Source organism: Pyrus communis, chromosome 8 (genome assembly GCF_963583255.1).
Source record: "Pyrus communis chromosome 8, drPyrComm1.1, whole genome shotgun sequence".
In the NCBI taxonomy this organism is placed as follows: Eukaryota; Viridiplantae; Streptophyta; class Magnoliopsida; order Rosales; family Rosaceae; genus Pyrus; species Pyrus communis.
This window is the reverse complement of record NC_084810.1, coordinates 7,929,728-7,943,060: the sequence shown is the minus strand read 5'-3', so window position 1 is coordinate 7,943,060 and position 13,333 is coordinate 7,929,728. Positions and strand designations below refer to the sequence as shown.

The 13,333-nt window shown below is 32.4% G+C and overlaps 1 protein-coding gene across 1 annotated transcript; it reads left to right on the top strand.

Annotated features, from left to right (window-relative positions):
- The first annotated feature begins 4,954 nt into the window (after nt 1–4,954).
- LOC137743836 (cytochrome P450 71AU50-like) lies at nt 4,955–6,973 on the top strand. The gene is made up of 2 exons (XM_068483769.1): nt 4,955–5,891; nt 6,165–6,973. The coding sequence occupies exons 1-2, from the start codon at nt 5,010–5,012 to the stop codon at nt 6,777–6,779; spliced, it is 1,497 nt and encodes a 498-aa protein (XP_068339870.1). The 5' UTR covers nt 4,955–5,009; the 3' UTR covers nt 6,780–6,973.
- Nucleotides 6,974–13,333: the final 6,360 nt, after the last annotated feature.

The following is a 13,333-nucleotide window of genomic DNA, read 5'->3' as shown; positions in this document are numbered from 1 at the left end:
TATCACGAGACTCTAGAGCTCGAAAGGAGTATGAATGGGAAACCCTTGAGATCGATCCGTAAGGTTTTGATGGTGTTTGGAAGTTGTAGAAAGCAGTTGTACGGACGAAAGGAAAGATCGAGAAGAGTTGAGGGAGAAGGGTTTACACGTGTGAATGTATGTGTGTGTAGTCATGGGTTGGCCAAAGGAAAAAGAAAGAAAGAGAGAGTTTTAGTGTCCAAAAGAAGTAAAACTAACCCAAAAATCTGATTGGGCTCCAAGTTGTAGAAATTCAATTGATTGGTGACTAAGAAGTGGTCATCCAAAGAATATCTTTCCACCCATTTACTAATTCGTTCACTCGAACTTTTCCGTTACGAATCCAATTTGGCCCCAACCCGCGTCAACATGCTCGTGATAACGCATACAATTTAATTACATCAGCGAGAAAAATACTTTAACACTATATACGTACATCCACGTCACTAAGCCTCGAGGGCATAATCGTCATTTCCACACATATGAGGATAAAATATGTATTAATTAGGGACGGGTCGTCACAGTACGTACATTTTGGTGCATACATTTCGGTATAGACATTTAGGTACATTAATTTAGTATAATACATTTCGGTATATACATTTAGGTTCATTATTAATATATTTCAATACAAAAATTTCGGTACAAAGAAATTAACTTTATTTATTTCAATCCAGTCATTTCTGTACACTTATTATTAATATATTTCAGTACAACCATTTTGGTACAAAGAAGTCAATTTTATGTATTTCGGTACAATCATTTCTTTACACTTATGTATTTACATATTTTTGTATCACTAATTTCTTTTAATATTTTCTCATTTATATTAATTTATAATTGAAAGAACGAATATGTGCATATTAATAGAATTAAAATTTTAATGTGGAGACACTAAATAAAAATACACATTAAATAACAAAAATAGAATATATCAATAAAAGTACACTTCAAAGGATTAAATTGACTATGTAATCTAGCACCAATTTTTTTTTTTTTTTTAAATTTTAATCTTTTGCAAGGACTAATGTTCAAAAGCCCCTAAATTTAATTCAATCTGAAATCATTCGCCTGTTTAGCTATCACAATAAAATTTTTATTGTTTTTTTTATAAAACAAAGTGTTTCTCAATTTCTTTGAACCCAATTCAATGTCTCAACTCTTGCACCATGACGTGGGTTCGAACCATACTAGCTCCCTAATCTAACATCTAATCTAACAAATTTATCATTTGACAAAAAAAAATATTAAAATATAGAGTAAGCCCCATAACAATCCTTATTATTATTATTACTAGCATATGGAAGGAGAAAGGAAGAGAGTGATAGAGAATGTGGGAGCAGGAAGTTTTATTTATTTATTTATTTTTTTTTTTGTTTTTTTTAAATTAGAAATACGTTAGAATTACATGTAGGTGAAGCTTTTGAAAAGAAAAAAAACAGCAAAATTTGGTTGTGTGAAATTACATTTCTGCTCCATATTTCTTATTCATTTTTTGTTTTAATTAGAAGGTTAAACTGGTAATTTCATACGGTTTTGGTTGACAACAAGTGCTTTATTAATTAGTAGAGATTATTATTATTATTATTATTATTGTTCTTGTTGTTGTTACTGTTGTAGGCCTAATTGACTTAACTGTATTTAGTTATTGTTGTTATTATTATTATTATTATTATTGATGTTGTTGTTGTAGGCATAATTGACTGAACTGTATTTAGGACTAGTGTAATACCCTGCAAATTTAAATATATGAATTAGATATTCATAATTATGAATATGTGGAGAAAATCGAAAATAAATCGATTTATGATTATGAAAAATTGAATTGAGAACGTTTAAAGTTTTATTTCCAGGAATTTTTATAAGTTACATCAGTTTTCCTTGTTGATAAGTGAAATGACGAAAATGCCCTAGTTGGTTAAATTGAAATATACAAGCATGTATCCTATCCTCGCACATTTAATCGTTTTCTTGGCATATTTGGCTTTCAATTCTAGAAGGCTCTAGTTTTTGAAACATGCGAATACCGTTCTTGAAACAGAGTTATAACGAATAAGTTATTAATGTTTGAAGTTAGGGATATTTTTGTAATTTTGGCTTTCAATTCTAGAAGGCTCTAGTTTTTCTAGAGCAGGGATGGCTGTAATGAAGCCATTTGTATGGCTGTGATGGGAAACAAAGAAGAAAAGCGAGAGATAGAAGAGGGATCAGAGGGAAGAGGGCAAAAGCAAGGAGGAAAAGGAGATTAAAGAGAAAGAAAAAAAAATTGGGGGGGGGGGGGGAACGGGAGTTCTTCCTGACCCGACCTGTGACAGCAATCCGGCGCCAAATTACGGTGTTCCACGGTGGAATTTCCGCCATCCCTCACTTGGAAATACCTACCTAACCTATCCTCTACCTTTTTCACCCAAAATTAGGAAAAGTTTACTTGAAATTTGGTGGAAAACCCATTGTGGGTGCCGCAGGTATCCTTAGTCGAAATCCATCAATTGTGAAATGTTTTCCTCCAATTACCACCATGACTAGACTTCCCTTGAGGCCTAGAACAAATCCCAAACAACTGTAGGGGCGGCAGAGCACCGAAGGTGACGATTTGAGGCCACTCATTTATAGGGTTTCCGGCGGGTTTGAGGCAAATTGGAACCTTTCCAGGCCAAATTGGACTTGGCCGCATGTATAAAGTTTTCTCTACTCTCTAAGATCTTCATTTCTATAATTTTTGAGAATTTTTAGAAATAGTTGAATTTTTCGGCGAGTTGGGACGGCTGACCGCCAGCCGCCGAGGCGGGTGCGGCAGGACACGGCCAGGAACATGTAGCAACATTCCTTGACTTCCTCCTTGATTTTGTAGCAACGTTCCCAAATTCACAATGATCTATAAGTTCAGTTTGGAGGAAAATGTATACATTAGATCTTGGGTGTCTCTTGATTTTGTAGCCTCTCCCCATTTCAACCATCACCCATCCAACCTCCCCCCGTTTCAGCCATTACCAATCTATTTCATTTCTCCATTGGTTTCGCAACTGCCCAATTGGGTGTCTCTTGTTGCTGATTCCCGCAAGCATGTAACTATGCAACTCAAGAATCTTGTGTTCGAACCTGACGACAAAGATTGAAACTTCACTGCCTTGCTGGGTTGTGGTGGTGGATCGGCTCGTATAAATCGTATGGCTCCCAGAGGTGGTCCGGTGGGCATGGGTTCTTGCTGTTCCCGCTCAAGACCAGTTGCCTTCTCCCCTTCCCCAGCAGTCTCAACGTGTACCGCTCCGTGTCCAATCTAGATCAGATTAGCGAGTGACCCGTCAAGTGCGAGCCAGGTGTCAAATGCAATTTGGATGGAAGACTTGCCGATCTTTTGAGCCTTGACGGCGGAGTAGACGAGGGAGAGAAGAGGGAGAGAGACGATATGAGGGTTTATTTTAATAAATTTTAATTTTTTTCATATTAAACGGAGATCTAATATTGCAATGTTTAAAATATGAGATATAAGATTATGATTCTACCTATAATTGAGATAGTTTTGTGTAATTTATCCCTTTTTTTTTTGTTACGTAATACGACTTACGACCCCTTCCTGTTCATTTTTCACTAGTTTTACCTTGTTTATGATTTCAAATAATTAAGACTTGGGACATACAAATAACTAAGAGTAAATCATTCTGGTAGTCACCACAACCGATGGATGCAAATATTTTCCTTGTAGATAATGCTTTCAAATAGGTATGTGCTATTCGCACCATTTTTTATTTAGTTTAAGACATCTTGATTTGCGGTTGTCAGATCGAATAATATAAAGAAGATTAAAAGACAACAAGAAGTAAAAAGGGGTGGGGACCCTATCCACCCCTTTCAAATATTAAACGATTGAGAAATGTTAAGGAGACTTTTTCGACTCTTTAATTTTAAAAATAAGTCATCTCTTTGAAAATTATATTTCAGTTGGACATGATTAAAGAAGAAGAAGACCACAAAATTTATATTTCAAGTGGGAGTTTTGGGATGGGTGTGATGTTGTTGTTGGTAGAGGGCATTAAGTGGATGATCTTGGTGGTGGTAGTGGTGGCAATGGTGGACGTTTGGATGCAGGTGGGGCGATATTTGGTTGGAGATTGCTAGGTTGCCGGCCGCCGTTTGGATGCTGGTTGTGGTGATCTTTATTTCTTCAAAAGCCCAAAACATACATATTATGCTTGAATCCAATGAATGTTCGAAATTGTGAAAAAAAAAAAATCCAGAAAAGAGAAAATCTGGAAGGGCACATAAAATAATAAAAATTTTGAACAAAAAGTTGTAGGGTACCGAGGCCGACCGTTGCGAAAGCAAAGAAATTTTTAATGAAAAAGAAAAGGGCAACGTGTTAGTCCATTATTGGCTTGGTTCTCCAGGCAGCTTGGGTTCCGGGAATTTTAAAAAATTCATCTTCAAAGTTGCTGAGAGTCGCAAAGAGCTTTACTCCAAGTAAATAAAATACTTGGGTACTAACTGTTCAGTACCCAAAATTTACTGACTCCATTAAATCAAAGACACCTGTTCATTTTCAAGTCTCATATCACACAACCAAACACCAAACATCCTTCGTCTCCCTCTCTCCGCCCATAGTTTACTCCAGACAAGCAAAAACAATGCAAATCTTTCACAAAAGCTATTACATATAAATTCATGATCGTTAGTCAATCATATGCAGTGAATTTTTTTTGTCTTTATATCAAGAACTATCTTATAATAAATCGTGTATTTTTTAGCTACATATAAGTGAGTAATTGATATTTGATTTAAATGATTTTTGGTGAGCATGATTTTAAATTTGATTTAAATGATTTTTGGTGAGCATGATTTTAAATTGACGATTAGTAAATTAGCGGGTTGACCTTTCCACTATTATAGCTCCATAAAATCAAGCAACAGCTAGCATTCATAATACTCAAAGAAACAAATTGAGAACTCCCAAAGAGCGCAACCATTTGAGAACTCCCAAAGAGCGCAATATCAATATGGCACTTTGGATTTGGTTAACAATTGGGGTGCTTGCCCTTGTTCGCATCGTGCAAGCATGCATATCAAAAACCAAGAACAAGAACAAGATGTTACCTCCTGGTCCGAGAGGGTTTCCTATTTTTGGCAGCCTCCATTTGTTAGGGAAGTTCCCTACCATGGATCTTCATCAACTAGCCCAGAAATACGGTGACATCATGTACTTGAGGTTAGGCCTCCAGCATACCGTCGTTGTCTCGTCCGCACGAGCGGCCGAGCTGTTCCTCAAAACACACGACCTTAATTTCGCAAGTAGACCACCTAATGAAGGTGCAAAGCACCTCATCTTTGGGCAAAAAAGCTTGAGCTTTGCTGAGTATGGCTCGTATTGGACGAACATGCGAAGGATTTGCATGCTCGAATTACTTAGCAACCAAAAGATCAACTCTTTCAAGTCCATGAGGAGAGAAGAGGTTGCTTTCTTGATAAAATCTGTTCAAGAGGACGCCAATAATCGACGCATTGCCAATCTCACTGACAAGGTCATGTCGCTCGGGATTGACATGACCTGCCGGATGGTATTTGGGAAGAAGTACAAGGACGAGGAGTTTGGCGGGAGGGGTATCGCGTCTGTGATGAAAGAGGGTATGAAACTAGCAGCAGCACCTAACTTGGGAGATTTCATTCCTTGTATTGCACCGCTTGATCTGCAAGGGCTCACTAAAAAAATGAAGGCTGTTAACAAGGCGTTTGATGAATTTTTTGAGAAGGTTATTGACGAGCATCTTCAATACAAGGATAAAGAAAGAACAAAGGACTTCATCGATGCCCTGCTGGCCCACATGGGGTCTGAAGGATCCGACTACCGAATCGAACGCTTGAATATCAAAGCCATGATGTCGGTGAGTGTACATATCATCATTTTATATATTTGTCTTTTCATTCTTGCTTGACTTCAAGTTCAAACGAAATCGTTTCTTGTTAGACAATTTAGCATGATATGGTCAAAGATTGTGATTTTGAACCATTGGGTCGACTTTTTTTTTTTTTTAATATACTAGATTGATAGTTGACGATATAAATTTATGATTTAATATGGACAGTAAATTATCATTTATGTACATGTGTCGCGCTATTATATGTACTTCATCTAGCAATGAAAAATTTATTGGCAGGACATGTTTGCGGCTTCAGCGGACACATCATCAACGACAGTCCAGTGGGCGCTCTCGGAACTCTTGAGGCATCCACAGGTTATGAAGAAAGTCCAAAAGGAGTTAGAAAATGTTGTAGGTCTCAAAAGAATGGTGGAGGAATCAGACATGGAGAAATTAGAGTATTTGGACATGGTAGTGAAAGAAACCATGAGGCTACATCCTGTGGTACCATTGTTGCTTCCTCATGCAGCCATCGAAGATTGCACTGTCGATGGCTACCACATACCGAAGAAGTCACGCATTATCATAAACGCGTGGGCAATCGGGAGAGACCCGAGTGCTTGGGAAGATGCAGAGAAGTTCGTACCAGAGAGGTTTGAGGATAACAATGTTGATGTTAGAGGACACCACTTTCAGCTTGTACCGTTTGGCTCAGGCAGAAGACGTTGTGTTGGAATGCAGTTAGGGATTACTGTGGTACACTTTGTGTTGGCACAGCTTGTGCATTGTTTTGATTGGGAACTTCCTGATAACATGCTGCCAAATGAGTTGGATATGACTGAGGAGTTTGGTCTAGTAGTTTCAAGGGCCAAGAATCTGCTCGCCATTCCCTCATATCGCCTTCAGAATTGATCATGGATGTTGTGGACTAGCTATCTTTTCTGTTTTTCTTTCTTTCCTTTTACTATTTACATTTGTTTTCTTCACTTGATGAGGAGAACAAGCACTGGTGTAAATTAAATAAGTTTGTGTCAAATTTTCAATAATGAAAAGTCGAATATGAAAGTGAAATCCCGTCTCTGGAATTTCATCATATAATTACGTATTTCATTATTTAAATTCATATTTCGTAATTATGTGATTTTTATTTTAAACCAAATTTCATTGATTTTAGAGTTTTATTTACTTAGCTACAAAGTTCTAACTTTCGTAAGCAATCATTTAAAAACAGTCCTTTAGTGTTCTCAAATAGAGCTCAATCCCACGAGGACGCAAGTGAAAGCCATTCGAGAATTGGAGCGATAACGAAGAAGTTACAGACGTTGAAATTTCGATATAAATAATATAGAAACCCTATTATAACATAATATGTAGATGGGCCACATGAATAGTTTTTTAATATTCATATATAGAAAAATCACATAGATTACTATATTTGCAAAGCAATTTCCCTATTCCTTAGAAGAAGTTTGTGTAAAGTAAATAGTGTTGCTACATTATTTTATTAGATGAAAACCTCTATAAAAGGATGTTCATTTGTTCATTGCAAACAAATGACTCCTAATATGAAACATCCATGCCCTTTAATGATTTGATTAAACTTTTTGGTCATAATTTTGGTGCTATATGCACATTATATTGTAAAATTTCCTATAATCTAGCATTTTGATTACACCCTCCTTCGTTAAAAAATAAAATTTGGTTGGATTCAATTTATTTTCACAATAATGCTACAAATTAGCGATAATTATCTACTGTTTAAGATATTTTCTTTCCAAAATAGTTTAAAATATTTTTAAATCCCCCAAAATCAAACGTACCGAAATAAGTTTTTCTTTTAGTATGTTAAAAGAAAATAGGATTTAGAATAATATAAACGTACCAATACACAATGTGTACAAAATAAAACGTAACAAAATAAAAATAATGTACTAATATTAACCATATGTATCAAATCAAACGTACCAAAATTGTAAATAAACCAACCAATTAATTATTTTTATACATTCAAACGTACCCGTAGATAATATATACGTAATGTATTGTACCTAATAATAATTCGTCAACAACTATATTTAAAAAAAAAACAAATAGCAAAAAAAAAAAAAATATATATATATATATATATATATTTTCACAAAAAAAAAATGAAAAAATTACACTGAGCTTTTATGTTGATCACCAACTACTTGAAAAAGCAAAAACCATTTGGAAAAAGAAATAATATTAAATGTTTGCAGATAAAATGATCGAAAAAACATATTTGGAAGAAGAGAAAATATAGTTTAATTACTAATATTCTCCACTAAATAAGGAAAAGTGAATCATGTAGATAAAATGAAAAATTCAAAATTATTTTAATTTTAAAAAATAAATGTGACTATTGGTCAAAGCATTTTAATCAAATTTTAAAAAGACACGGATGTTTAATCTAAATGATATAGAAAAACTGTAGAAGATTCTAAGGACTTGTTTGGTACTCTACTTGAATCCAACTTTTTAAACTCAAAAATAATTTTCAACTTTTAGGTCTTAAAAATTTGTTTGGTAGGACTATTTTAAAAAATTAAACTCAAGACTAACTAAAAAAATATAGTATATTATTTAAAAAAATAAAAAGTGAGTTTTTAGAGTTTGTAAACTTAAATTCACTCATTTCTTTTCTCTCCCTCCTCCCCTCTCACTCCAAATCTATCTCTCTATTTTCTTCTTTCTCTCTCCCCCTTCTCTTTGTTTTTTACATTTTTCGTCTCTCCTCCAATTCTCTATTTTAATTCTCTCGGTTCTTTCTCTCATTCTCCTTCCTCTCTATCTCCTTTGATCCTCTCTCTTTTTTCTGTTTCCTACAATCATGTCTTACTTTCTTTCCTCCTCTTTCTTCTTTCTCCCTCTCTTGCAACCCTCTCGCTTTAGATCTCTTTATCTAGTTTAAGTTGTAAGATTTAAAATTTTTAAATCATAAACCAATCAAGTTTTTGAGTCTTCAAGAAAATTGTTTTCAATATATGTTCTTAACAAATGTTTTGAGAAATGTTAAAAAAATTTAAATTGGATACCAAACAGGCTCTACTTTTCCCTTTTCAAAAATAGACTATTCTTAATAATTGCTCACAAAATTCAATTTGTCCCCAAATTTGATATGGCATTCGTGTCCCAGACAATGACAGGTGATGTGTGATTTCAAAATTCACATACTATGTGTTTTTGTGGTTGTTGGAATTTTAAAAGTATAGTGAAAATGATTGAAGCACCATTCCAACTGCCACTACAAAGCGAGGGCGATCAACAGAAGAAATCTAAATATTTTTTTTTAGTCAACTAACCTTACCGTGGCACCTTAACTTTTCTACCAATTTCTTTTTTATTTTCTCGACCAACAAATATCAAGGCGTCAGGGCATGCAACATGATATTTTTTTTAGAAAGTTTTAACGAAAAATCTGCAGTACAGTTTATTTTAACGAAAAGTCATAGTTTTACATTAAAAAGTCAAACCTGGTACTATTCACTTTACTATTTATTTTGTCCTTATCGTTAAAACTCAAAATTTTCAAGTCATTTTCATTAGTTTTTTTTTTTTTAATGTTGTTTTAACAAAACACTCCCAGTACTGTTCATTTTTAACAAAAAAAAATCATATTTTTACCTTTTTCTGATACTATTCACTACACCTTTATTTGTCATTTTCCCTTAACAACATGCTACACCAGCTCTTATAAAAGGAAGTTGATTTTTGACATACCTTTCAACAATTTCACCCTTCTCTATTTTTTGATAATCGAATTAAATAAATCAAACAAAAACAATAAACCTGATGAAATAAGAGTGAATAAAATAGAAAAAGGGCTCCTTAGAAAATACCAAAGATGTGCCATTACTATTCTAATTCACTTTAATCACTTGTCCTGTATAAAAAAAAAGGTAATCCTTGGTAAACAAAAACATTAGGTCAAATTTGCAAATCAAATAATGTGTCACCAATAAGAAAGAAACAAGTTAATCAATACTTAATTAATAATCCAACCATCAACAACCACACCACTTAGTTTACAAAATTTGGTTAATCTGGTCTACCTAACATTACCCATATAAAAAACCACGCCATTGTTGAATTAAGGTGCAGTTAGATCCAAGTCCAAAAATCCATGTTGCTTTTTTAAATTGAGCCTAATTGTAACTAACTACATCATAAGAAGGTTAAAAAAAAAATTCCAATCGAAACACAGTTAAGATAGAATTGAATACAACTAATTATGAAGAGGCAGATTACAAGAAAAAAATATCTATAATATAGGTTAGTTAAAAATGATTTATCTGTGATATAGGCAGATTATCGACAAAAATAATCTATAATAGACGCATATTAAATAAGTAAAGAGATTGATAAGTAAAAAGATTGAATGCAACATGATTGAAGGGATTTAATTCTTATAATTTACGATATACAATTCTATAAATTTTTTAATTTTATCACATACTTAACAAAAAGATAGTTGTCACTAGACCTATTTTTCAAAGGGGATCTTTTGATATAGGCACCGCAATTTTGAATTTTCTAGATCAAACATCCATGCGTTTTAATAATTTGATTAAACTTTTTTTTTGTCATAATATTGCTGCTATATGCACATTATATTGTAAAATTTCCTAAAATCTAGCATTTTGATTACACTCTCCTTCGTTAAAAAATAAAATTTGGTTAGATTCAATTTATTTTCACAATAATGCTACAAATTAGCAATAATTATCTACGGTTTAATATATTTTCTTTCCAAAATAGTTTAAAATATTTTGAAATTCCCCAAAATCAAACGTACCGAAATAAGTTTTTCTTTTAGTATGTTAAAAGAAAATAGGATTTAGAATAATATAAACGTACCAATACACAATGTGTACAAAATAAAACGTACCAAAATAAAAATAATGTACTAATAGTAACCATATGTATCAAAATCAAATGTACCAAAATTGTAAGTAAACGTACCAATTAATGATTTTTATAAATTCAAACGTACCCACAGATAATATATACGTAATGTATTGTACCTAATAATAATTCGTCAACAACTATATTTAAAAAGAAAAAACAACAAAAAATATATATATTTTTTCACAAAAAAAAAATTGAAAAAATTACACTAAGCTTTTATGTTGATCACCAACTATTTGAAAAAGAAAAAACCATTTGGAAAAAGAAATAATATTAAATGTTTGCCGATAAAATGATCGAAAAAACATATTTGGAAGAAGAGAAAATATAGTTTAATTACTAATATCTCCACTAAATAAGGAAAAGTGCATCATGCAGATAAAATGATAAATTCAAAAATTATTTTAATTTTAAAAAATAAATGTGACTATTGATCAAAGCATTTTAATCAAATTTTAAAAAAACACGGATGTTTAATCTAAATGATATAGAAAAACTGTAGCAGATTCTAAGAACTTGTTTGGTACTCTACTTGAATCCAACTTTTTAAACTCAAAAATAATTTTCAAGTTTTAGGCCTTAAAAATTAGTTTGGTAGGACAATTTTAACAAACTGAACTCAAGACTAACTAAAAAATATAGTATATTATTTAAAAACATAAAAAGTGAGTTTTTAGAGTTTGTAAACTTAAATTCACTCATTTCTTTTCTCTCCCTCCTCCCCTCTCACTCCAAATCTATCTCTCTTTTCTTCTTTCTCTCTCCCCCTTCTCTTTGTTTTTTACATTTTTTGTCTTTCTTCCAATTCGCTATTTTCATTCTCTCGGTTCTTTCTCTCACTTCCCTTCCTCTCTATCTCCTGCGATCCTCTCTCTTCGTTCTGTTTCCTACAATCCTATTTTACTTTCTTTCCTCCTCTTTCTTCTTTCTCCCTCTCTTGCAACCCTCTCGTTTTAGATCTCTTTGTCTAGTTTAAGTTGTAAGATTTAAAATTTTTAAATCGTAAACCAATCAAGTTTTTTAGTCTTAAAGAAATTTGTATTCAATAAATGTTCTTAAAAGTATACTGAAAATGATCGAAGCACCATTCCAACTACCACTACAAAGCGAGGGCGTTCAACAGAAGAAATCTAAATTTTTTTTTTTAGTCAACTAACCTTACAGTGGCACCTTGACTTTTCTACCAATTTCTTTTTTATTTTCTCAACCAACAAATACCAAGGCGTCAGGGCATGCAACTTGATATTTTATAGAAAGTTTTAACGAAAAATTCGCGGTGCTGTTTATTTTGAGGAAAATCACATTTTTACATTAAAAAGTCAAACCTGGTACTATTCACTTTACTCTTTATTTTGTCCTTATCGTTAAAACTCAAAGTTTTCAAGTCATTTTCATTAGTTTTTTTTTTTAATGTTGTTTTAACAAAACACTACCAGTACTGTTCATTTTTAACAAAAAAAAAAAATCATATTTTTACCTTTTTCTGATACTATTCACTACACCTTTATTTGTCATTTTCCATTAAAACCATGCTACACCAGCTCTTATAAAAGGAAGTTGATTTTTCACATACCTTTTAACATTTTCACCCTTCTCTATTTTTTGATAATCGAATTAAATAAATCAAACAAAAACAATAAACCTGATGAAATAAGAGTGAATAAAATAGAAAAAGGGCTCCTTAGAAAATACCAAAGATGTGCCATTACTATTCTAATTCACTTTAATCACTTGTCATGTATAGAAAAAAAGGTATTCCTAGGTAAACAAAAATTTTAGGTCAAATTTGCAAATCAAATAATGTGTCACCAATAGGAAAGAAACAAGTTAATCAATACTTAATTAATAACAACCACATCATTTAGTTTACTAAATTTGGTTAATATGGTCTACCTAACATTACCCATATAAAAAACCACGCAATTGTTGAATTAAGGTGCACTTAGATCCAAGTCCAAAAATCCAAGTTGCTTTTTAAAATTGAGTCTAATTGTAACTAACTATATCATAAGAAGGTTAAAAAAAATTCCAATCGAAACACAGTTAAGATAGAATTGAATACCACTAATTATGAAAAGGCAGATTACAAGAAAAATTTATCTATAATATAGGTTAGCTAAAAACAATTTATTTGTGATATAAGCAGATTATCGACAAAAATAATCTATAATAACCGTATATTAAATAAGTAAAGAGATTGATAAGTAAAAAAATTGAATGCAACATGATTGAAGGGATTTAATTCTTATGATTTAATATATACAATTCTATAAAAAAAATTAATTTTACCACAAACTTAACAAAAAGATAATAGTCACTAGACCTATTTTTAAAAAATAGACTATTCTTAATAATAGCTCACAAAATTAAATTTGTCCTCAAATTTGATATTGCATTCGTGTCCCAGACAATGACGGGTGATGTGTGATTTCAAAATTCACATACTAATACTATGTGTTTTTGTGGTTATTGGAATTTTAAAAGTATACTGAAAATGATCGAAGCACCATTCCAACTGCCACTACAAAGCGAGGGCG

Excerpts from the sequence above, each read along its gene's own strand:
- LOC137743836 (XM_068483769.1), top strand. The coding sequence starts at position 5,010 with ATGGCACTTTGGATTTGGTTAACAATTGGGGTGCTTGCCCTTGTTCGC. Across the intron at positions 5,892-6,164 it reads ATATCAAAGCCATGATGTCG|GACATGTTTGCGGCTTCAGC; the intron begins GTGAGTGTACAT and ends ATTTATTGGCAG.